The sequence below is a fragment of the Sciurus vulgaris genome, assembly GCF_902686455.1.
Source record: "Sciurus vulgaris genome assembly, chromosome: 7".
In the NCBI taxonomy this organism is placed as follows: domain Eukaryota; kingdom Metazoa; phylum Chordata; class Mammalia; order Rodentia; family Sciuridae; genus Sciurus; species Sciurus vulgaris.
In genome coordinates, this window is record NC_136467.1 from 120,237,999 (window position 1) to 120,264,771 (window position 26,773).

The window sequence follows — 26,773 nt, forward strand, 5'->3', positions numbered from 1 at the left end:
TCGAGTCCTCTTTGCTTACTTCCTTCTAGGATCCTGCTGCCAACAGGACACACACAGCCCTGGCCCGGGCTCACAGCCCTCTGTTCTTAAGCCTGGTGAGAGAAGCCCCCTCGCTCCCTTGGTGGTGCACAACTGCAAGGCGGTTGAGTTCGGTGCTCGTGTCCTGCGCAGGTGTCTTTGTCTGACCAGGGCGAGAGCTTCCCTTCGGCCAGGGAGTTCTCCCACTGTCACTGCTCATGCCCCAGCACACTGAACACCACGCCATCTCCTGACAGCTACCGCACCTACATTCAACTGGTTCTGTGACTTGGTAGCCCTGCATCCTAGTGGTCACCCTTTTTCCCCTAAATACCCAAGATGCCAACAACATCAAGATCCTCACTTGGTACCAAGAGTCTAATCATTTATTCTTCAGCGCTCCCATATGAGAAAGGAAGCATTCATCCATTTTCCTTTGGGCGATTTTCACATGGTCAATTGTGTATCTGGTAGGTAGAACTTAGGGTTGTCAACACTTGTCTCCAATCATATTCCTCCCAATGTCGTGACGGTGGCCTCAGGGCCCACACCTTAAGTGTGCAGCTCAATAACTTTACACATATACACATGCCCAAGCACCCACCCCCGAGATCAGGACAGAACCGTCTGTGCCCTGGAAGACACAGTTGCTCCGCAGTCAATACTGCCCCTCAGCAGCTGATCTGACCCAGATTTCACGGCTCCACCAGGCTGGGGCAAGGCTCCAGGGCTCCAGGAGAGGACCAAAGCCCAGCAACCTGTCTCCAGGGACTGCCTGCTGCCTGGTGCTCACGAGTGCCTCCATCTCCCACAGAGAAATGGGGATGAATTCAGGCCACCTGGGATGCGGAGCATGAAAGGGCAGCAGGAATCACAGGCAGTGGAAGGAGAAAAACCCAGAAGTGAGAATAGGACAAGGAGGACCTTAGAGGAATCCTTTTTCAGTTTTTTTTTTTTTTTTTTTTTGTGGTACTGGGGATTTGAACCCAGGGCCTTGTGCTTGCGAGGGAGGCAAGCACTCAACCAACTAAGCTACATCCCCAGCCCTTCTTTTTCAGTTTTAAAAGAAACAATTTTTGTGTTAAACACTTCTGTGTGAGAGAGCCTGCTAGCAACTGCTAAGATGAAGGGAGGTGGGTGGGGGAGTCCTAGGGAGGAATAAGCAGTCCTTTACCTGTGAGCAGCCTAGAAGCTGGTAGCCAGGCCCCAGGAGGAGTGGCAGCAGGGCACAGTGGGTCACAGTGGATTCCAGGTAGAAACCACTCACTGTCTGGGTGACCTTAGCCTAATTACTTGTGGTGACAATTCTCCTATTTGTAAAAGTGGGGGTACTAGTCATGGACTACCTGGGAGGTTAGGTAAACATTTAGGATAGTGTCTACACATTAAAAGTGCCAAGAATTAGCTCTTATTATATGGAACCTTATGAAATTGCCAATATTCAAATATTTTCTCTTATAACAGCAACTGCGTATGATTCAACCTAACATCATCAGCATTATTCTACTATACCAGCCCAGGCGGAGGGCTGGAGGTGCAAAGGGCCTCCTCCTACTACAAAAGAGCCGTGGCCCAGTCCTGCTACAAGCCCGCATTTCAAGCAGCCCATAAGCCCCTGAGGACCTGGTCATTCTACCCCAGAGTACTCGTGACATGCCTCAGACTCCCTTGCTCAGGGCTCTCAGGAAGGAGACCTCTTAATGTGATGCTCCTTTGTCAGTATTTAGTGCCCGCTCTCAGATAGTAGTCTTGACAGCTGCTCGGCCAGCAGGTGACCTTCCTCCTGGGGACTCTCACCGCAGCTGGGACACTGCCCTTCGCTCCGGTGCATGTGGACACCCCCTCTCCAGTGCACTTTGCTTGTCTGGTTTGGCAGTTTCACCCGGAATTATCCCAGCATGCTTGACTCATTAGGTTGGAAACTTGGGTCTCCTGCCCCCAACCCTGGTTCTGGGGATTGGCCAGGGCCTCACCCGTGCTAAGCAAGCACTCTGTCACTGGGTTACATCCCGAGCCCTTTTTGTGATTTATTTTATTTTGAAACACACACGGGCTGGCTTCAAACTTGCCCCATCCTCCTGCATCAGCCTTCTGAGTAGCCGGGATGACAGGTGTGACACTGTACCCAGCAAACACTTAGGTTTTAAAGCTCTGCCTTCACTTCACTGCTTCCCAGACTCAGAGAGCATTGCAGGTAGTGATAATATCAATAATAAAATTGCTGGGGGTTTTTTGTTGTTGTTGTTGTTTTTGGTTTTTTTCTTTTTTTTTTTTTTTTTGGTGTGTGTGGTACTGGGTTCTGGGGAACTCTACCAGGGACTGAACCCAAGGACTCTACCACTGAGCTACATTCTCTGCTTTTTTTTTTTTTTTTTTTTTTTTTTTATTCTTGAGATAGGGTCTCACTAAATTTGGCCTGGAACTTGTGATCCTCCTGCCTCAGCCTTCTGAATTGCTGGGATTACAGGTGTGTGCCACCATGCCTGCTAATAAACTCACTGTTTTAACAACTATTTGCCAAGTACACTATTCCAATTGATTTACATGTACTAACTTGTTTAATCTTCATAAAAGCCCTAGGAGGTAGGTACTATTATTCCCATTTTACAGATAGGAAAACCAATGTATACAAAGTCAAGTGACTTGCTTAATGTTGCACACCCAGAAAAGTGGCAGAGATAGAAGTTGACCCCAAGTGGTCTGGCTCCAAAGACCACAGAACTATTTTGCATTGTCCCCAAGGTGGCTGTTTTCCCTTTGAAACTTCTCCACTGGGCTTGCCTTATAACAAGCTCCTCTTCCCAGCTCTTCAGGGTGACAAGTGGCTGGGCTTTTGAAATTGCCACAACTCCCATTTTTATTTCAGCAACCACTTTACCTGGTTTTTCTTTGTGTCACTTATGGTAGCTTTTAGCCCTAAAATTGGCTTTCTGTGATACCTGAATTCATTCACAGAGCTTCTTTGTAGTGATTTAATACCAGCAGCCCTTTAGCAGGGGGGATGCACACACGTCTACCTTCTCTGCAAAGGTCATGTCCAATAGTTCACAATCTTGCCCAGTGCTCTGTGCTCTCATCCGCACACTGGCCATGATTCTTTCTCCTAAAGGCTACTGCCTGTCTAGCCTAACACAGTCAGGTGTATTTTTTCTTTCAGTATTCATAGAACTTTAGAACTGCAGGGGTGGAAGGCACTTTGCAGATTATCCAGTTCAATCGCCCATTCTATTTTGTCTAAAGAAAGAGGGGGAGATTCTTCCCCCAAAAGGATTAACTGAAGTGTTAACAAAGCAGCAGATAAAAAGCAGAAAAGCCCAGTGTTATTCTGTGGGTTACTGCTGAAAGGCCTCAAACCCATCAGATAATTGAATATACTATGTAGTAAAGAACATCACTGACTAACTGTTTTTGTTTTTTGTTTTTTGTTTTTGTTTTGGTACTGGGGATTGAACCCAGGGGTGCTCTACCACTCAGTTAGATCTCCAGCACTTTTTATTATGTATATTAAGACAGGGTCTCACTAAGTCGCTTAGGGCCTTGCTAAGTTGCTGAAGCTGGCCTTGAACTTGTGATCCCCCTGCCTCAGCCTCCCAAATTGCTGGGATTGACAGGCATGCACTACCATGCCTGGTTACTAACACAGTCTTAAAGTCATAGAGCATTGTCCTCTGCTCTGCCAACACTGTGAATTGCTAAAAAGCCATTCCAGGAATCACCTCCACCTCCCTACGCTAATCTGGGGGACACTCTGATCACATCTGACAAGGCTCTCTGGGCCTGGCTCATGATAACTAAATTAGACCTCATACTCTCAATATCCTACTGCACCTCAACCACATTATCAAAATTGATAGCTCACCCCGGCACACAGCCATTCCAGTCCCTTGTCCTCATTTATCCTGGGATGTCACATATGCTGCTCGTTGGCAGGAGCCAGGCTCTTAATCAGCGGTCTGCAGCCCTGGCACCTCAGCCAGCACTGACTCAGGGAAGTGAGATCATCTGCTCTCCTTGTTCTCCATGCCCTCCTCGGGCAAGCTGGGTCCTGTCTCCCCATCTCTGTACCCAACAGACATCTGTTCTTTTACCACCTAACACCACTTACCGAGCAGAACTGCTCAGGGGTCACACGGAGATGCTGACGCTCTTATGCTGTTAGTTAGAACTCAGAAACACATTCAGCATCTCTGGCTCCCCACGTTTCCCCTTTTCCCAGTTTTAAAAGAAACATATGCCCATTAAAGACAAAAACCCCCATCAGTTCAAAAATGAACAAAACATAGAAACAAATGTCCCTCACACCCGATTGTGACCAGGAACAACCTCCAGGCTGTACTCACTGCAGATGGCAGAGCCTGGCCATCTCTCTCCTCTCTCCACACTTCCCCCGCCCTAGGGCAGCCACTTGGCAGTCCACCACCTAGATTAGGCCTTTCTGGAGTTTCCTTCTTGAAGTGTCCCCACCCAGGCTGTCCAGGATGCTGTCCTCCCTCAGGTCATCGGCTCTCGGCCTCCTTTGTTCCGTCTGCCTCTCTCCTGACCTCTTCTTGGAGGTGTGCCAGGGCTCACCCTCACTTCCTCAGGGATCTCACCAGTGTCCCGGCTTTAAGTAGCTTCTAGCCAAAGGCTTCTAAATTACATGTCCGGTTCAGACCCCTCTCTTTTCAGACTCGAGACTCGTAATATTTCTTTGCTTCATCTACATCCCTATTTGGTAGGGCATTTCAAATTCAACTTGCTCGACACTGAACTCCTGACTTCTCCGTAAACCTGATTCTCTTCCCGCCTTCTCCACACACTGCAAAGTCCCTTCTGTCACACCCTAAACTCAATCCATCAGAAAATCCTGTTGGCTCTACTTACAAAATAGATCCCCAATCTGCGCACCTCTCACTCACACCCCTCCATCACCGCCGGTCCAGGCCGCCTTCATCCTCCCCTGCAGAGCCTCGGCTTCCCAGCAGGTCTCCGCTTCCACCCTATCCACATCCACAGGCCACGAAAAACCAGCGTGATTCTTTCAAGATTATCAGTCAGATCATGTGCCTTCTCTGATTAAGACCCTCCTGTGGCTTCCCTTCCACTCAAAGTGAAAGCCAGAGTCCTTGCAGTGGCTACAAAGTCCTGTGTCTGGGTCCCTTGTGACTTCTCTGACCTCACTCTTCTGCTCTTCTCTGGGATCACCTTGCTCCAGGCCACGTGGGTCACCACCATGTATCCTTCCACAGGCCAGGCATGCTGCTGTCTAGGGCCTTTGCACTGGCTTTTCCCTCTCTCCAATTCTCCCCCCAGAAGTCCTCGCGGTTTGCTCTCTCGCCTATCTCAAGCCTTTGCTCCAATGCCATCCTCTCAGTGAGTTTATCCTGACTATTTTATTTGAAACTGCAGCTTGGCTAGGTGCACACCTGTAATCCTAGAGACTCAGGAGGCTGAGGGAGGAGAATCATAAATCGAGGATAGCCTCAGCAACTTAGTGAGGCCCTAAGCAATTTAATGAGACCCTGTCTCAAAAAAATAAAAAGGGCTAGGGATGAAGCTCAGTAGAAAACTGCCCCTGGGCTCAATCCCCAGTACCGAAAAAAAGAAAGAAAAAAAAAGAAAGAAATTGTAGCCTGTCTCCTCCCTACCACCAAATCTCTACATTTTTTTTTTTCCTGCATGCTGGAGATGGAACTAGGGCGTTGTATATGATAGGCAAGTGTTCTTTCTACCACTAAGCTACACCCCCAACCCCTACCCTGTCCTACTTTTAAGAAATATATAGGAGGGTATACACCTGTAAAATCAGTGACTCAGGAGGCTGAGGCAGGAAGGTCACAAATTCATAGCCAGCCTGGGCGACTTAAAGATCCTGTCTCAAAATAAAAAATAAAAAGGGGTGGGGAGGCAGCTCAGTGGTAGAGTACCCCTGAGTTCAATCTGTAGTACCAAAAAAAAAAAAAAAAAAAAGGAATATATATTTCTTATCCCTTCCTAACATTTTTTTTAAAAATGGACACAATATCTTTTTATGTGTTCATTTTTTTTTTTAAAGTGGTGCTGAGGACTGAGCCCAGTGCCTCGCACATGTGAGACAAGTACTCTAACACTGAGTTATAGTCCCAGCCCCCTTCTGAAATTTTTAAAAATTTACTATTTACTATGCTTTTACTGTGTGTCTCCCATCAACTAATATTTAGGCTTCATAAGAACAGAGACCTCTGTCTGTTTCACTTCCCAATTTGATATCCTACACTGTTAACAGGATCTAGCATGGCAGGCATTCAATAAATGTCAATGAATGAATGAAAGATGTTAGGCCTGCCCAGCTATTCTGGACCCCAATGACTTCCTGCCACCTGGGAGGGGCACCCTCTCCTGAGCACCCTTTCTCCCTTCCTCGCCCCACCTGGTACCTGCTGTAGCACCTACTGTTTGTATAGTATTGAGGGTTGACTCCTGGCCGCTCACCTGAAAGTCCTCTTCGTCCAAGATCTCCTTCCTCCACTTGATCAAGAAGGCCGCACACACATAAAGATGAAAGTGGGAGAACCCTTCTGGTTCAGACTGGGAAGGAAAAAAAGACAGCCCTGACAAGGAGCCAGCAGTGGTCCTCTTAGTTCCAACCCTTCTGGAAAGTGCAAAAGCAACAGAACACCGTTTTTACGGCAGGGCAAACAGAGGCTGAGAAGACTTGGCAAAGCCCCTGATTGAGGCAGAGGCAGACACAGAGGTAGAAAGGAGGTGGAGAGAAATTCTGGGCCACCAGACCCCTCACCGGGGCGGGGAGCTGGGCACCTCAGGGATTGCCTGGCATGGAGAAGGCAGGAGTCTCTTCGTACCTGGTACGTGTCCCACAAACGGATGGTGCAGCGAAGAGGAAGTTCTCGCATAAGCAGGTTATTCATCCATCGAAAGGCAAACTGCAGGTATTCAACCTCGTACCTCCTGAAGTGATTATGCACCTGCTCTGAAACAGGAAGCGTCATTGGCCCCTGAGGCGCAACCGCAGGGATCAGACCCTGAAAGGGTCTCCAGAGCCCAAAAGGCAGATTTCATTTCTTATCACCCACTCCCTCCAGGAGCCAGACCCAGAGGGGGCAAACAGGCATCAGGTGGTTCCTGATTCCCTTTTTTCACAGAACGCTGCATGGCTAAGTGAGCCAAGCACATGGAACCCTCTCTTCTCACATCCCAAAGTGATGCTCTCGGTGCCCTCTGCCTCCACGGGGCTGCTCTGGCCACAAAACTGGAGACATAAGGTTCATTTGGCTGCTGGATCTTATTACTCATCAGAGGATGGAAAAGAACCCTGGAGGTCACCTTGGCCATTCTCCCCACAGTGAGGAATTCCCTGACAGCATCCCTGACAGATGGCTAGCCAGCAGGGACTTAGACACTGCCAGTGGAAGTGGCTCACTGACCCCACTCAAGGGCAGCTTCTTCCACTGATACACTGAGCGATTTATCAGAAGGCACTTTACCACATGCAACAGAAACTAGCCACCCACTAACTTCCAGCCCTTGGGACCCATGTGGTATTCTGAAGCAAGTCAAAACAAACCTGATTTCCATTCTACATGACATCCCTTCAAATAATGCTTAATGGGATTGTTTTGGTTTGATTTTTTTTTTCTTTTCTTGCAGTTATGGGGATGGAACCCAGGCCCTTGTGGATGCTAGGCAAATACTCTACCATTGAACTATAGCACTAGCTCTTAATACCTTTTTTTAATTTTTTTTATTTTGAGACAGAGTCTCACCAAGTTGCCCAGGCTGGCCTGCAACTTGTGATCCTCCTGCCTCAGCCTCCTGAGTAGCAGGGATTACAGACATAAGCCACCAAGCCTGGCTCCTAATACAATTCTTGAAAGAACTATTAACCATGCTTATTTCTGGGGAATAGAATTTAAGGAAGGGAATAGATTTCTAATTACTACGCTTTTCTGTGTGGTTTTAACTTCATAACGAGGAAGTACTACTCCTATAATGCAAAAAAACAAAGCATATACATTTAAAAGCTTCTATCCTAAAGTGCCAGGTCTTTATTTATCAGGTAATTTTAAGGGCAGGAAAAAAAAAAGATAGGCAGACAATGACAGAAGCCACAGTCTCTGCTCTCTGGCACTGAGTGCTGCTTAGCCTCTGGCAGCCAGCTTAGCAACTGGAAGAGGGCAGCACACACCCATACTAGGTTCTGGAAGAGTCATGGGTGCCTACAGCTAGGTTAGGGTGATAAGACACAGGAGAACGTTCCACAGCAATGTGCAGGAAAAACGGTGAGTAAACAAGTGAGGGAGGAAGATGGAATGCTAAGTCATAACAGGAGAAGAGGAGTGAGGAGACCAGAACAAGGAGAGTTTTCATGAAAAGAGAAGTTGGGAAAGGAAAGAGGATGACACGCAACATCTGTGTGTGAAAAAAAGAAAAGCTCCTTTTGGGTTATGCACAAAGTCTGTGTACAGGAAAAGTGGAACGTGGCATTTATTGGTTGGTGTGGCGACTGGCAGAATCCCAAAGAACCCCACTGATGCTAAAGGTCCTGCTTTATGGGGATTTCACGTCAGTTCTCTCTCTGGCTTGGGTGTCCTCAACAGGGAGCAGCTGAGCTTTCTGAGTTGCCCTGTAGTTCTACCATTCCATGACCCCAGGCCAGAGCTGGGGACTCCACTCCTGTAAGGCTGCTGGCTCTCAAAGACATCTGCTACAGGAAGGCCATGCCTCCATGCCCCCAGCCCACACAGGTCCCAGAGAGCTCTAGGAAGGCCTGCTTGCTGGGGTCTCAATGAGACCAGAGGACCCAGCATCAAGCCTAAAGTTCTGAGTTACATCACCACACGAAGGACAAGGGCAGCCTACAGATTTGATGCTCAGGGCTATGGAAACCAGGGGCTCCTGAGCAGAAGAGGATGGACTGGAACAGTACCTTAGAAGAACGCAAATGCGTGACAGATGGTCTGGAGGAGAAAAGAGAGTATGGAGGAGGTGAGGCCTTCGAGAAGGAAACTGGAAATCTAGGAATAGCTGGACCAGAGGTGTGGCCTGGGAAATGCAGAAGAGGTAGACAGGGCAGAACTGCTGCGAGAGAACTGATAGAACTCGGTAATAGAAACCAGGAGGAGAGAAAAACTTGATAACAGCAGAGGCCTCGCCTTACCTTCCTGCTGAGAGGATGCTGGTGCTGACAACAGCTGTGAGCTACTGGGAAGGGCCATGGCTAGGAAGGGAGCTGAGGGACCAAGTGTCCCTGGCTTGTGTCAGAATTCTGTGGGCCACTGCTAGAGAATTCCTGTTCCTCCGAACCTACCATCAATCCGGCTGACGAGCTCTTCCAGTGCCTTGACCTTCTTCTGGATCCCTGGTTGTGCAAAGGTATAGTTATCCTGCAAGTGATACAGAGCCCAGGATGAACAGGGACCCCAAACAGTGGTGCTCTTGCCCCTCAAGTTCACTGAAACTCATCTAGAAGTACAAGTTATTTTTCCAAACCTATTGCTAATGCCTGGTGACAGTGTTTTGGGGAACAAAGAATTGACAGAACAGGAGAGTATGAGTAAGACTGATGAAGTCCCACTGGGTGTAGGCACAGCCGCAGGCCGTGTGTGGGGGTGGGGGGCAGAAACAAGGGGCCTACTCTGAGGGTAGAGCCAGTGCATCACGAGATTTTCTCAGATTCCCAGGGACACTAGATGGCTGCAAAGTTAATAATAAAAGAGATAAAGGAGGAACCATGGTGGGCAGGTGGCCCTGCCTGATACTGAAGAGCAGTAAGTGCGCTGAAGGCCTGAAGGGGCCTCTGGACCTAGATGTCCCCACAAAGGAAAAACCAGCTCACCTGGATTCCATCCAGCAGCTTGCTCATGCACCAAAAGCTGTCAGCTTCAATGCTTCGCAGCATGTCCTGAGACAAGTTGGTCACGTCAAAATTCTCCACATCCTCTTCTGTAAAACAAAAGGTGAAGAAAGTCCAGAGGTCTTATCTAAAAATGGAGAGAGAAAGAGTCTAGTGTCTTCAACAGGGTCCTTCTGACCAGGGGAGAACCAGGCTAACCCGATGTCAAGGAGCTGCCCCTCGACTCCCCTTGTCAGGGGAACAAATGGATCCCAGGGAAGTTCCCGAGGATCTCATTACAACACTGAACAGGCCATTTCTCACCAATCCCATTGGGGCCAACAACTCTTTCTCCTCCTCTGCACTTGTTCATTCGGCTTTAGAAAGTGATAATTCAGGTCTTGTGTTCAATGAGCTATACCCAGCTCACTGGAGACAGTCTGGAAAATTCTTTGATTTCAGAAATTCTGTGAGCTGTCTTCACACACTCACACTCACACTGGGATCAGAGAGCCCACACAGTGCATTTTGAGGGTGGAAACCCCAGATGCTGATAAAAGGCAGACCAGTACATGTGTATGCGTGTGCATGCACACATGCACACACACACAAACACACACACACTCTTTCATATTCTATCTCACTTTCATTTTTGGCAGTACTGGGAATCGAGCCCAGGACTTGTGCTTGTGTAAATGTTCTACCACTGAGCTGCACCCTGGACCTGAACCCACCGTACTATCACTCAGAAGTGAAGGTATGTGCATGAAGGAGGATGGACCCAGACTGAGTGCTTCTAGGATTTAATTCCACCAAGTTGGTATTTCCCAAGAGGGATTCTGTAAAATATCAATTCTAAAGAATACTTAAGAAAAAAGGGATTGCACAGACAAATGCAGTTGAGAAACACTGCATTATATATCTTGGAGATTCATCAAGATTACAGAATACAAAAGGATTTGATAAGTTACATGAACTTCTGTACCAGGGTAACCTGCTAAACTTTGTTTATCCAACATTTCCCAAGTTTATTTAACCATGGAACGTCTTCTACATAGGATTATCTATCAGTTTCTCACAGAAACCACACAGTGAACAAGAGGAGTGAGAAGCAATCTGGTCTGAGATACAAGTGAGGAGAATATGAGAAACCCTCAAGAAACCTGAAGAAACTGGGCGTGGTGGTGCAAGTCTGTGCTCCCAGACTCAGGAGGCTGAGGCAGAAGGATTTCAAGTTCAAGGTCAGCCTTAGCAACTTAGTGATACACTGTCTGAAAACAAAAAATAAAAAGGTCTAGGGATGTAGCTCAGTGGTGGATCCCTTGGTTCAATCCACAGTAATGCAAACAAACAAAAAAGAAAGATAGAAAAGAATGAAATCCAAAGAAAGAAAAGGACATGTGATATTTCCTTCTGGTCCTTGTTCAACTCCCCCTTCCAGTCACAAAGAGACAAAGTAGTCAGAAAGGTTTTTGTCCAGCCAGGCAGGCACCACACGTCTGTCAGAGGCTGCACATCCAAGTGTTCAGGCCTTTGAGTTCTGCGCCGAAGGCAGCTTTTCTCCTTAGGCCCCTAGGCCCTATTTTGAAACAGGATGTTCATGGCAGACACTTGTGCTACAAAGAGACATGGCAACTGACAACATGTATTCAGAATCCAGCCCTTTTTTATTATGGGAACTATTACTGTATCTCAACCTTCTCATGACAACACATACACGTAACAACGCTGAGATTCTCACTCTGCTTAAAGAACACTGAGGGAGATTAAAAAAAAACCAAAAACACTTCTGAGGAGAGTGAGGGTTGTCAGAAAAACAATGACCCTGGGAATGACTGAGATGTCCGGCTTGGAGTCTGGTCACAGTCAATGTGTAAACATGTCAAGTGCTAACCAAGGTGCCTGGCACACTGGAGTTATTTCTGATGAAGTTTAGAAGGAATGTAAAATGACATAGGAAAGTATGTCACAGCATCAAAGGAAAAAGTAAGGAACAAACTTATTTATAGTAGACTTTCAGCTACTGTACATATATTATTTATGTGTATTATTTATATAAGCACAGAGGAAATACAAAACATATCACAAGGTTTACAGTGCTTATTCCCAGGTGGTATAAATGAAGAATTTTATTTTCTTTGAGCTTTACTAGACTTTTCAAAATTTCCACAATAGCTAATTTTTATAGTCCACCCAAATGCACATTATTTTAGAATAAAAAAAAAAAGCCACAACTGAGTACACTTACCTTTTATCACACAAAAAATAAGATTTTTTAAAACAACATTAAACTTGCAGAAACTAAGTATTTAGATAATGTATAAAAGTCCATTTGAGAAATCCCATCTAAAAAAAAAATTATCCAAGAAATATCATTTGCTTTTTCATCCTAATGTCAACATTTATTTAGGCAGTGCTTTTTGGGTGGCCATATATATTATTAATTGAGTTAAATGACATTGAGCCATAAGACCCAGCTCAGACTCTTCCTTTTTCTTTTTGCTTTGTATTCCATTCCTAAGACCTTCCCAGGTTGCTGTACGTAGCTCCAGCTCATTTCTGCACACTTTATCTATCCATTTCCCCAGGGATTGCCTCCACCTCTCACGACCACAATGTCCCAAGGAATGGTCCCTTTTGAGCCTGTACAAGAACAGCTCTGAGTGGACTCTGGCAGATGACTCTCGGAGACCAGTCTCTCATCAGTGCAGGAAAAAGGAGTTCCCCTTCCTTACAGTGAGTGCAGGACCCATGCTAACCCAGGCTGGGCAGCAGCTCCCTTGTCATGAGAATGGGGGGGTGCAAGAAAAAGGTGAAGCCCCCAAGGAAGGCTCCAGATAAAAAACACCCTCACCCCTCAGATACACATTTCCCAAAGGAAGATCCAGAGGTCCATTAAAATTGGAAGGCTCTTTCCCAACCTGGCATTCCAGGAATCCAGAACGCTGTAGTGGAAGCCACACACAACTGAGCCACAGGGAAAGAAGAGCCTGCTCCCAAGCAGGGGGCGCAGAGCTAGCCTAGCTAGCCTATCTACCCCCCTGGCCTGTGGTTTTTCTGTTAGACAGAATAGCACTTGTTAAGGGCACATTCTGCAGCCAGACTGCAGAACTCAAATCCTAGCTCTGTCATCCACCAGCTATAGGACTTTGAGCAAATGACTTTACCATATGTGCCTCAAGTTCTTATCTGTTAAGGTGGTAATATCAGTACCAGTGTCAGAGGATATTTAAGGGTTAAATAAGTTAATACGTGGAAAGTGCTAACATTAGTACCTGGGATGAAATAAGCGTTATGTAAGTTTTAGCTGGCATTATTATTATTATTATTATACAAGATACAAATATATTGACATTTGAGATGTAGACTATTATTTGCCACCAAATATAATCTTTAATAATAAACCCTCCATCCTGAATAATACCTTTAAACTGGTCAATGTTCAAAGCTTCCCACTTCTACCTTTGGGCCTTCAGGAGGAAATTCAGGCTGGGAATGTAGCTCATTGGTAGAGCACTTACCTAGCATGAGGCCCTGGGTTCAATTGCAAAAAAAAAAAAAAAAACCTAATAAAATCTAAATTCTTAAAAAAAATAAAATAAAGAAGGAAAGCCAGGTTAATTACTGCACTAATTCCAAACCTTCAGCTGTGCAGGGAGCTAAGGGACCAAGAGACAAGGTGCTAGAGTATGATTCTGGGGCCTTGAGTTGGTGGCTCTGGCCTGCCCATTGGCCCTCTGCTCTCAGGGACAGGGAGGGAGAGCCCTCTTTTCCGCCTGCTGGGAGGTTAGGATTCACGCATTCAGTCAAAAACTGTGAGCTGAGTGCACCAGCAAGAAGCAGCGAGAATAGGAGGAGCAAATGCTCTCTGAAGGGCTTCATTCAGCATAAACAATCTGTTCAGAAGGATCATTAAGCGTCCACTTGAGGAAATTCAACACATAATTGAAGCTGAAATGGGAAACCATGCCAGCCGTGCCGTCTCCAGTGAGGGCAGCGTCTCTGGTTGTCATGACAAGTATACGGCAGCCAGGACTCAGGCTGGAGGGACTAAGATTTTTAAGGGATATTTTATGGCTGTTTTAAGAGGCAAAGCATCTAAAAGGAGGAAATCCAAAAGCTCTTTATAAAAATCAAATTGCCCACTCTGGGCTTGAGGAGAACATGCCTATTTATTAGCTGATAAAACGCAGCTGAGTGGTGGCTTCACTCAACTGTTTATTTTTCCTGAGGACGCTGAGTCCTGGGCCTGAAGGCACTTAATGTATGCCTCACAAACTCCCTGACAGCTTTGGGAAGAACTGTTTTGCCCAAACTGACAAGAGTAACGTCTATTCACTGCTTCAGGCACTTACCAGGATCCATCTGTGATCCCAGGGCCATTTTCAGATCTTGTGAACCAGTGACTCTGCCTGGCTGGCAGCTGCAGGTGGTCTCTCTGTTTTCCAAACCCTCTGATCTACCTGACCAGTGTTTTTTTTTTTTTTTTTTTAAATAAAAACTGGACTCCTAAAAATACCTTGCATAGTATTTTCTAATCACAGAAGGAGACTGACTGAGGAAAACAAAAAAATAAAATCTTTTTGGCCATGTGCCTAAAGAATCTCATAAAACAGAAACTTAGATATTTTATCTGGGAATACAGTTTTAAGAAAGGTGCCAAAGGCTGGGGATACATCTCAGTGACAGAGCACTTGCCCAGCGTGTAGAAGGTCCTAGGCTGGAACCCCAGACTGCAGAAAACAGAGAAGAAGCGCCAAGGCATTCATCTGATCAGTTCTATATAATTTCTAAGTGGTTCAAGCACTATACAAACTTATTATTGTAGGTGCTACTCATCTGTCACTTTCAGACAAGGACCTGGCAACATCACCACAAACCTTTAGTATGTACAGACAGGGCACAGTGGCCACTTGGACAAACCCAGGAAAGCCAAATCACCTGACAGAGAAAGGGGAATTGCTTTCTGAAGAGAAGACATTGCTCCAGAGACAGGTGGAGGGAGGGAAGACTTATTATGAGGCCCTGGTGGAAAACAAACCCATGTTTCTGCCTGCCGAAGGAAAAATGAGATTCTGAAGATACAAAGAAGAAGCTGACTGTAGAATCTTCTTGACACTGTACCCGTCAGTCAGGGCAGTGACTAGTAACTCGGAATCATACCTGAACTCTGGCTATTCAGCATGGATGTCCTTGTGTCACAATATCCTGGTTAAAATTACTTCTAAAAACCAATATACTAGGAGGGGCTGGGGTTGTGGCTCAGTGGTAGAGTGCTTGCCTGGCATGCGTGAGGCACTGGGTTCGAGCCTCAGCACCACATAAAAATAAATAAAATAAAGGTACTATGTCCATCTACAACTAAAAAAATATTAAAAAAAAATAATGTACTATCAGGGCATGGTGGCGCACACCTGTAATTCTAGCTATTTGGGAGGCTGAGGCAGGAGGATTGAAAGTTCCAGGTCAAACTCAGCATAGCTCAGTGGTAGAGTGTCCCTGGGTTTCATTCCTAGCAACAAAGCAAAACACCAAAATACCTCCAGGTTTCCTCTACTTTCCTTAAGATTCCTGTATTACTTTTGCTTTTATTTGGCAAACATTAGAAGCTTCTGGGTAGGTCAGCCTCTTGGCACTGCTGTGGGACCCAGATTATGAGCCCAAACCACATGAATGTTCCAGGTAAGGGCACAAAGGAAGGGCAAGATCCAGCACAAACTAATCTTCTAAGGCCTCCCCAGAGATCACCCACAGTGGTAAAGACCATCCTCAATCACACTGAGTATTTCCATCACCCCCAAAAGTTTCCTCATGCCCCCTCCCAGTCAGTCTCCCACCAGAGGCAACTTTTGTTCCGATCTCTATTGCCATAGATTAGTTTTGCCCATTTATGAACTTCACATACATGGAATCATACAATATGCACTTTTTATGGTTATCTGGCATCTTCAGTCCAGTTTAATGATTTCTGAGATTTCTGTGTTGTTCCATCTATCAATTGTATGTCTTTTGTTGCTGAGTACTACTCCCTGGTATAAACAGCTGTTAATGGATTTTGGGGTTGTTTTCAGTTTTCATCTGTTTGAAAATTCTTGAACAAGTCTTTTAGAGGCTTTCAGTTTTCATTTTAATTGAATAAATAACTAAAGGTAAAAGGCAGGTTTTGCCTAATTTGTTTATGGTTGTAAGCCTAATGCTTAGAGCAGCGACAGGCACAGCACAGGTGCGAGCAAACCCTTGCTCATGTGTGCTGGATTCCATTTCCACCCTTAGGAAGGAGAAGGTTGGGCCAGTTCAGTCCTAAATCAGAGAAATGTGATTACTGCCCTCCAGTGGCCAAGCCCAGCAAAACTTCCGAACCCAGTATCCGGCAGTTTCCATGGAATTTCCATTCTCTCATTCATCTAGACACAAACATGTGGGGAAAGCCTATTTTGGACACCAAAATGAAAGTACTGGGTATATCAAGAAACTTAAAATAGTCTCTGGCCTCTAAGAATGCTAGTCTGGTGGCAGAGGGCGGGAGGAAAGCACTATCCTGGTGTGGAAGTGAAAGAAGCGTAGAGGCTGCGGTGTGCTACTGCATAGGACAGCATGCGGCTGGGATGGGGAGTGATGGGGGCGTGGGGGTGGTCTCCGGGAAGGCTTCCAGGAGGAAGGAGAGTCTTAAACATGCACAAGGGTTCAGCCAGGGGTGAAGAGATGGTGCAGGACAGGGTTCTAGTTTAAAATGTTAATTTTGGATTGTTGAGTTGAAGGAATGAAGCAGGGAGCAGCCTGCCCAGGTCCTTGCACACCAACTTGGAGAACCCGGCTGCTTAGGTTTTAGTTTTTTGAGATGGCGTCTTTGTGTTGTCCAGGCTGGGTCTGAACTCCTGGGCTCCAGTGACCCTCCTGCCTTAGCCTCCTGAGTAGATGGGACTACAGGTATGAACCACTGCACCCTGCTGACAGCCTGGGCATTACAAGCAGCAGTGATGGAATGTTCGGGCCTTTAAGCAGAGGAGCGCCTGGGCAAGTCTGAATGGTGTGCATGATAGGATGAAGCAGAGAAAATGAGACAGAAAAACCTGCTTGGCCATTTGGCAATTCAGAGCTGACTGAAGAGTCAAAAAATCAGAGAGGAAGAAAGAGATTCAAAAAAGATTTGAGACGTAAAATCCTTAAGTGTCATAACTAGACATTGAAGTGAGAAAAGAGAATCATAAACAATCCTTAGCATTTCTGACTTCAGTGACAGGAAATGCTGCCAACTGAGAGAAAAGGGTGGCGAGGTGAGGGAAGGAGAGGAAACAGTTTAGAGAGCTAGGGGGTGCCAGTTTTCTTCAAATAATTGTTCCTTCTTAACCCCCCCCCCTTTTTTTTTTTTTTTTTTTGCAGGGCTGGGGATTGAACCCAGGGCCTTGTTGCCCCCTTCTTAAAAGGATTCCTAAGGGTGTTATAATAGGTACGCTTAGGTATTGGTCACCTGGGCATGAACATCATGGACAGTTTTGGAAAATGTTCTTAAATGGAAGGAGTATACTTTTTTCCTTTTGTTCTCTATGCTGGCTGGAATACAGATGTGGTGGCTGGAGCGCAAGCTGTACCTTGGATCATGAGAAGGAAACCACAATGCTAAAGATGGCAGAACAAAAAAAGAGAAAAGTGTGGACCCTGATATCTTGGATCAGCTTCCTACCTCTGGACTTTTAATGTGAAAGAAAGAAACTTCAGTTACAAACTGTTATTGGAATCCTCTGTCACATGTAATCATGCTAATCCTAAGAAATATCTGTGTGGAAATGTCACACAGAGAACTGGACACATGGGTCAGAGATCTGGGAAGGACTTCCCTCCTGGGAATTCCACTGCTATCAAATAAGACCTGCAATGAAAATCCTGCCTTACTACATGAGGGGAAAGTTATTTCACAACTGGTACCACATTTTGCCCTGAAAGAAGCCAACCAGGCATCACCCCTCTTCTGAAAACAGGGCACATCATGAGCTCTGCTCCTCTTCACATCACTTAGCAGTTGTTAAGCAGTTTACTTTGATGATGACCACACCTCAATACACTGGATCCTAATATGTTCAAAGCTGGATCCATAACAATTTGGGCCTGAGCCCAAGCTCTCAGGTGAGAGTCCAGAGCCCACAGACTCACCAATCCAGTCCGGAGGCTCTCCCGGCCATGACCCTCCAGCACTGTCGGCAGTGAACCTGGGCACAGCTGACTTACCTGCAGAGGACCCACTTTCACAGAAGCAGCTGCCTTCTGCAGATAGAGAAGCTGCTGGGGGCCAGGCTAGCTACAGACTGCTCTATCAACTCACAGGCAGTTGCCAGGTCTCCCTGTTTTCAACTATTTTACAGCAAACATGATAAAAGTGGTAGAGGTTGTAGAGAATGGGAGGGAAGTGATGAGAGACCAAACAACGTCCCAGTGGCACGTGGACCCTGTAGCTCTACTGGGACCCTTCCCCATGCCACAGTCAGTGGAGTGACACCTGCCCAGGATGACAGGAGGCTGTAGGCTGCTCCATGGGGAAGGACCGCGGAGGCCTCCTGCAGCAGGGAGGGTCATCCGAGGGGTCAAAGCAGAAAGCCTTGTAAACCAGCTGCCTTATCAGGATGGGGTGCCATTAGAGAAGGGGAGAAAAGCAGCATTATTACCAAACAAAAGAACCACTGTTGAAGACAGCAAACAATGTTGTATTTCTGTTAAGAAAGGCCTGGAGGCTGGGAAGAAGTCAGTACTGACTTCACACATGGTAGAGTGTGTGAGGCCCTGGCTTCATCCCTAGCACTAAAACAAACAAACAACAAAACAAAACAAAAACCTTAATTTTTGTCTATTGATTGATAAGTAGATAAATTTAAGAGGCAGAGTGTTACCATCATAAGATATTTGCCCATAAAAAGGAATGAAATATTAACACATGCTCCAGCGGGACAAGTCCACAGAGGCGGCTGCTTGGCTGGCTGCCTTGTCTTCTGGGGCTGGGGGTGGCGCCTGGTGGTGCTGGGGGCTAAACACAGGGGCTCACACATGCTGGGCAAGCACTCTGCCAATGAGCTCCAGCCCCAGCCCAAGGATTCTTTTTGAAGTGAGAAAACGTCCTAAAATTGATTGTGTGGTTGTATAATTCTATAAATGCACTCAAAACTACTGAATCGTACACTTTTAATGAATGAATTATATGGTATATGAATTATATATCTCAATAAAGCTACAAAAGAAACCCATAAAATTTAATTTAAAAATTACTGCAACTCCAATAAAAATTCAAAATGGTCCTACCTCCTAAATTTGAGAAACTGATTCTAAAGTTCCTCTGAATGGACCTAGAGGACATTATACTAAATGAAATAAACTACTCACAGACAGACAAATACTATTGATTCCACTAAGAAGGTAGCTGGAACAAGCCAAGTTCATGGAAACAGGAAAGAATAGTGGTTGCCAGGGGCAGGGAGAGGGGCAGTTGCCATATTGTGAGCACAAAGTTTCAGTCATGCAAGATGAATACTTTCTAGAGATCTGCTGTGTAACACTGTACCCACAGTTGACAGTACTCTATTGTGTATGTCAAAATTCATTAAGAAGGCATGGGGTGGTGGCACACTCTGATAATCCCAGCAATTTGAGAAGCTGAGGTAGAAGAATCACAAATTTAGTGGGGCCCTATCTCAAAATATTAAAAAAAAAAAAAAATCATCAAGTTAGACTTCATGCCAGGCACTGTGGCACTGTAATTGCAGCAGGAAGATTGCAAGTTCAAAGCCAGCCTCAGCAACTTAGTAAGGGCCTAAGCAACTTAGTGAAACTTTATCTTAAAATAAAAAACAAAAAGGGCTGGGGATGTGGCTTTGTGGTTAAGTGCCCCTGCATTCAATCCCTGGTACAAAAATAAATAAATAAATAAATAAACAATGTTAAATGTTCTTATCACGGTAAATTTTTAAAAAGATAAAAATAAATAAAATAAAAAAGAAGAGCCAAGACAATTTTCAAAAAAGGATGAGACCGGAGCCAGGTGCAATGGTGCATACCTGTAAACCTAGCAAGTTGCGGGGCTGAGGCAAGAGGATTACAAGTGCAAGGCCAGCCACAGCAACGGAGCAAGACCCTGTCTCAAAATAAAAAATAAAAAGGGCTGAAGATGTTCCTTAGTGGTTGAATACCCCTGGATTCAATTCCCAGTACAACAACAACAAAAAGGATGAGACTGGTCCTGGATTTAAACACACACACACACACACACACACACACACACACACACACACACACGCCCCCTACACACAAGATAAAATAAACCTAAGTCCTGTGGTCCTTGGATAGGAATGGAGATATATGGAACAGAATAAAGTGGAACAATGTAAATAAAAGAATTTATAAAATATTATAGAGAGATTCTGTATCAATGAAAAAACAATATTATTTATAAATGGTATTGAAACAACTAGCCATCCAATCAGAATAGTAACTTCAAATCCCCACTCCTGCCACACAAGAAAATAAAGCACTAATAGAAATTTTAAAAGCTAAATGTAAAAATGATACCACAAGAGTATCAGAAGAAAACATGGGAGTATTTTTATAATCATGGGGTAGGGAACAAAAGACTTCCTAAGCAAGATCCCAATCCAAAAACCCTAAAGAAGATTTTTTCTTCATGGTCTTTATCACAGTTTGCAAATACTTTTTAACTTGTTTTGAGCCTCTCCACTAAACAGGAGGCTCCACAGAGCAGGGTCCACTTTTGTCTTTTTTTAGTCACTAATCCCTGGCACATAGTAAGAGCTCAATAAATACTTGCTGAATGGACAGAGTTGATACATAAAAATTAGTAAGTTACATATAAGAAAACACAATAAACAAAATTATGAGACAAATATGGCCAGGGGTAAAATATTAGGTTGAACCATATAAAATTCTCATGTTACGAAGTGAAAAACAATTGAACATTAGCAACTTCACGTGATACCAACAAACACACACACGTTTTTGTTGTTTTGGTGGTACATGCTAGGCAAGAACTCTACCACTACTGAGCTATATCCTCAGCCCTTTATCTTTTGAGACAAGAGTCTCACGAAGTTGTCCAGGTTAGCCTTGAACTCGTGATCCTCCTTCCTCAGCCTCCTGGGTCACTGGGATTATAGGAGTATGCCACCGTGCCTGGCCACAATTTTTTTTAAAGGCAAGGAACCTACTTTGGAGCGAAGAATGTTGTAGGGAGAGCCTTTAGATGTGCAAGGACAAGGATCTAAGTTGAGAGATCGCCAGGTCAAGTGGCAAGCACAAGTATTAAGGTCGTAAGATCTGGATTTGAATTGGGAGCTCATTAAATCTCTGATCCTTGAATTTCTCTCCTGTAAAGTAGGTTAGTACATCTACCTTAAAGAGATATTTGGGTCTCCTAAATGAAATCATGTTTGTCAAGGTACTTTAGAAAAGGTAAAGTAGACGAATGATATCGCTAATAAGTGGAGAATGACACATAATGGGGGGGAGGGAAGGGTTAGTGTTAGGGTTAGAGTTAGGGTTAGGGAGGGGGGCAAGTATGGAGGAAGGAAGTACTGTATAGAGGGTAAAGAGGGGTGGGAGGGTGGGGGGAAGGGAAAAAATAACAGAATGAATCAAACAACATTACTCTATGTAAATTTATGATTACGCAAATGGTATGCCTTTACGCCATGTACAGAGAAACAACATGTATCCCATTTGTTTACAATAAAAAAAAAAAAAAAAAAAAAAAAAAAAAAAAAAAAAAAAAGAAAAGGTAAAGTAATTGGAAAATCAGATGCTATTACTGCTTGGGGTGGCCAGGCCCTAGGGTGAAAAACAAGGGCTAGAGCTATAGGCTCCTAAGGTGAAAAAACAATATTATTTATAAATGGTATTGAAACAACTAGCCATCCAATCAGATAGTAACTTCAAAATCCCCACTCCTGCCACACAAGAAAATAAAGCACTAATAGAAATTTTAAAAGCTAAATGTAAAAAAGGAGGAAGAGGAGGAAAGGAAAAGAAGAAAACACAGTGATTACTATTATAAAAAGCAAACCCCAATCCCAATAAATTAGCTGAACTACTTTCTCCCTCTCTCTCTCTCTCTCTCTCTCTCCAACTTGGGATTGAACCCAGGGGTGCTTTAATACTGAGCTATATCCCTAACCCTATTTATTTTTAATTTTTTAATTTTTTTAGGGAGGTACTGGGGATTGAACTCGGGGGCACTCGACCACTGAGCCACGTCCCCAGCCCTGTATTTTATTTAGAGACAGGGTCTCATTGAGTTTCTTAGTGCCTCATCGTTATTGAGGCTGCTGCCTTTAAATTCATGATACTTCTGCCTCAGCCTTCCGAGTTGCTGGGATTACAGGTATGCACCACTGAGCCTGGTTTTGAACTACTTTTTTAACAAAATTGAAAAGACAGTAGAATTAAGTTGCCTCCACAAGTTGACCTATTATGCCAGGGAGGGGAGTAATAAAGTCCTATAGAAAAGACTTTCTTATATGTTTTGGAAGCTTAAATTTTAACTGGTCTTGCTGCTACTTAGGATCACCTGAGAGAGTGGACAAGAATGACCTTCCACCCTCACTCCCAGTGGTGTGTGTGTATACTTACAGAACTAAGGATTGAATCCAGGGGTGCTCTACCACTGAGCTGTATCTCCAGTCCTTTTATTTTTGATATTGAGACAGTATCTCACTAAGTGGCTAAGGCTGGCCTTCCTCAGCCTCCTGAGTAGCTGAGATTACAGGTATGTGCCACCATGCCAGACCTTACTACCAGTTCTACCCTGGCTGCTGTTACTTAAGCAAAGGAAGGGATGATATTCAGTTGTCTTAACTTTTTGAGACTGCCTCATCAAAGACCAAAACACCATCTCTTTGTGCCCTACCAGAAAACCTGAACGGGATGGACCTCTTCCTCCAAGGCCCAAAATAATCCATGAGAATCCTCAGAACACAACAAATGGGTTTTCCTGTGACGCTCTAAGCACAGGTCATCGAGGAAACCAGAGAGGAGAAACAAGAACCTCAACTCCTTTTAAGACTCTGTTCATTTAGGCAGGAACTGTGAGAAAACCTAATTGCAACCAGAAAATTAACCACTCTCCAAAGTGAGGAGAACCCAGTGTGGTAAAGGTGAAGGAGGAGTGGGGAGAAATCAAGGTCCTGGGGCTCTCCCTGGCCCAACCTGTCCAAATGAGTTGGATTCTGGTACCACAATTTCTGTCCCGTGTGTCCACATCCTGCTCTTAAGATCCAGCACATGAAGTGACGTGTCAGGGCCTGATGTACAACCTAAAATGCCAACACTATGGACAGGAGCCTTTGCGACAAGTTCAAAGTAATCCTAAAACAACTTCCAATAAGCCATCATACCATTTATTCATGGCAGAACATAAATACATCACCTTTTTTATTCTTGTGACAAAACAGGTCTTTTGAGGTGAGACCTGTGATCATCTCAAGAGATGAATCCCAGGCTGGTACCACTGTTAAAACAGGTTTAGCTGTGCATTCCAAAGCCACTATCTGTCTCTTTTTTAGCAGCATATACTGGCTGCACTCTTGGGAAAAACAAACAAACAGATGGCAGATGAGAAAGAGTGACAGCTTGTTCAACTTGGTGCTCATGCTTCTTACCCACATATTCTGAGAGGAAGACGACAAAGAACGGAGTGACCAGGTCATTAATTCCCTGGACATACCCACTGGCAGGGTGTCGGATGGCCCAAATAAATAGAATTCTTTCAAAGATCTAGGAAAATGAGAAAGAAAGAAGACGCGAGTGTTAAATCATGGGGACACACTCCCTCCCTCCACTTACCTACTGCACAGTTTAAGTCGGGGTGTGTGTACAATTTGGGGGAAAATTTTTAAATTCTGTGGGACAAAGAAGATATAAATGCAGGGTTTCTAACACCCTAGTTTTTTTTAAGTTACTTCTTGCCCTTTATCTTTTCAGTATCTGGTTACTATGACATAAAATTGGGAAAAGGAAAAGATAGTGACACAAATGACTTAGAAACAAGGGTTGCCACGGATGTGACTGATTCAAACCAGCATGTTCTCCTTTGTGGATGCTGCTTCTCTATTTCCAAGAGTAAGATATCAGAGCATCTTAGTTCTGATACCTTTTTCTAAATCTTTTTTGGTCATCACAGGAATTAAAGAGGAAATACCTTCTCCCTGCTGAGAAGGAAGGAGATCTAGATTTAGCTCTATTCTTGCCTGACTAGGAACAAGTGACAGACTATACATGCAGGAAGTCCCTTCCTATATCAGGATACAGCCCAGACATCTGCTAGAGATAGGAAGTCAAAGAAATCAAATTCTATGCAGCTGGGACTTTGAGAAAGACAAAACTGCTAAGGTTCCCATGGGAGAACCTTTGGGCTAAAGTATGTTAGTCACAAGAAGCCACAGGTCTAGGTCAGGGATAAAGAAAACATCTTTACAGCTCCTTAACGGAGTCCTGCCCTGTCATCTATGCTCCCCTCTGCTTACATTAGCTTTCCCTCCATTTTTCTCCATCTAAAGATACCCGCTGCCTGGCTTCATCCTGATGACCACAATCCCTGGGCCTTACATATTCTTGAGGATGGCTTTTTAACTGGGCTGCCACCCCCAAGGAATGGCAGAGGTGACAGTTAGTGTGTGCAGGTGGGGCAGGAGTTCAAAGGGCCTCCAGAGCACACAAACTCTGTAGCTAGCTCTGGGGTCAGACTGGAGAGGCCCTCCTAAGCAGGCAAGGGCTCCTAGGGAGACCAAGAAAAAGGAAATGGTTCTGTGGTTTTGGAGATGGTTATTTAGTGTAGGAATATAAACAATCTACAGACAATAAAGGATGTTTCTCAGCCCCTGCGTCATCGATGTTGGGTCTGCCTTTCACAGTCAGAGAAGGCCGAGAGCACTTCCAGTGGCAGTGAGAACAAGGCCCTGCCGGGAAGTGAGCTGGCCCCTCTGCCTGCACGACATGTACCCACTTGCTGTCTGTGGTTGGAGAGGGTGTAGCATTCTCATTTGCATTAGGCCTAACACTAAGGGAGCCTTCTTACTCTTTTCTCTTGGTCTAAATGACCTCTCTCCTTTCTTGAAAACAAAGTTTGAACTAGACCCAAAATATTTCAGGAAATCTCAAGAACTCCCTGCCCCCCTTTGTTTCCCTCCACCTCTTGTGGCCTGTGTTTGCTTGGACACCTTTTTTAAAAAGCTTCTCCAGGGGCTGGAGTGTGGCTCAGCGGCACAGCACTTGCCTATCCCCAGGTCAGTCTTTCTTAGGGACTTACCAGGGCTTCTATGCCACACTACTGGCCCCTTATGAATACACAGATCCTTGGTGACTGGCTTTAACAATGGCTAAGTACAAGGAGACGTGCAGTAATGCCTTTCTAGTAAGTATGGTACAATGCAGACACATGCACACCATATAAGCGAAGGCATTTGAAGAGCATCAAACCTAGTGACCAGGGAGAATATGGGATCTGCACTATAGGAAAAGCAGAATAACACTGCCCTACAGACAGGAGTGGACAGGATAATCCCTGAAGGTTTTCTTTCACCTCCTCTGCTAATGTGAGTGATTCTGACTTACTATAGCTAATTCTCAATTGTCTTTCAGATTTACAAAGCAAGCCTTTCGGTACTGAGTGTTGCTTACTTCTTTGCTTCTTGGTTGGCATTTTTACTTTGCTTAAGATGACTACAGCCTGTATCATAAAAAGGTGATGTGAGAGAAAAGATAAAGCTGTAATCCCAGTAACTCAGAAGTTGAGGAAGGAGGATCTCAAGTTTGAGGTCATCCTGGGCAATTTACTGAGACCCTGTCTCATAAAATAAAAAGGGCTGGGCATGTAGCTTAGTGGTAAAGTCTTGCCCAGCTTGCCTGAGGCCCTGGATTCAATCCAATCCCCAGCATCTCAAAAAGCACAACAACAACAAAAAAACAAACAGAGAGAGAGAGAGAGAGAGAGAGAGAGAGAGAGAGAGAGAGAGAGAGAGAGAGAGAGAGAGGAAGAGGAAGAGAAAGAAAAAAGAGTGAAGAATAAAGTTTGAATTTCTATTTTCATTTTCAGGTTCCACAACTAGGAACAAACTACTTTCCCATCTCCAAGTTTAGAGTAAGCATGCACAAGGAAAGGATAAGTATCTGAATATCATCAAGTTAAAATAAGGAATAAGCAGGGTTAGCCAAGCACGTGCATCCTATGACTCAGGAGGCTGAGGCAAAAGGATTGCAAGTTCAAGGTCAGCCTGGGCAACATGGCAAGACCCTGTCTCAAAATAGAAGATAGAAAGAACTGGGGATGTAGCTCAGTGGTAGAGTGCCCCTGGGCTCAATCCCCAGTACTGCCACAAAAAAAAAAAAAAAAAAAAAAAAAGGAACGAGCAGGATTGAGTAGTGGGAAGCTGAATGCTGAAAGCCTGAAAGCCAGAAAGGGATTCCAAATGTTTTTAGCTTCTTCTTTTTTTAAACTAGTTCTTCTTGGTAATACGTGATAGTAGAATCCATTTTGATAATTATACAAGCATGGAATATGTTTTTAGCCTCTTTTGAGCTGAATCTTATAGGTAAAATAATGGTGTTACCCTCAAAATATTTCTCATGATATTGGTAAGTCATGAGGAATCCCACCAGGGGAGAGACACCTATGTTTAAATAGAATCATGAATATTGTCCAGAGTCAAAAAGAAATTATTTTTGAGCATTTTTACCATCATCCCTATCATGAGAGCTGAAAACTCAATTCAAAGAGCATTAACACTCAGCATCCTGGCTACCACAAAGCTACAAAGGAAATCCTTCATCTCAAAGAGTTTATAGTTACCGCTTGGGCCAGATAACAGTCCCACTGAGACCATCTATGTGCTTCATTAACTTGTTAGGTCTCAAAATATCACTATTAATTTCATTTCTGGGTTTAATCTCCAAAGATTT

General features: G+C 44.7%; 1 protein-coding gene across 3 annotated transcripts in view; it reads right to left on the reverse strand.

Moving 5' to 3' along the window:
- Window positions 1-26,773, reverse strand: part of TBC1D22B (TBC1 domain family member 22B) — a 75,258-nt gene that overhangs the window by 17,953 nt on the left and 30,532 nt on the right. For all 3 annotated transcript variants that reach the window (XM_079148353.1, XM_079148352.1, XM_079148354.1), the window contains 5 exons: window positions 23,479-23,593; window positions 9,833-9,939; window positions 9,305-9,380; window positions 6,840-6,967; window positions 6,469-6,564 (listed from right to left, as the gene is read on the reverse strand). In XM_079148353.1, coding sequence (XP_079004479.1) covers window positions 6,469-6,564; window positions 6,840-6,967; window positions 9,305-9,380; window positions 9,833-9,939; window positions 23,479-23,593 — 522 coding nt within the window. The remainder of the gene's footprint in view (window positions 1-6,468; window positions 6,565-6,839; window positions 6,968-9,304; window positions 9,381-9,832; window positions 9,940-23,478; window positions 23,594-26,773) is intronic.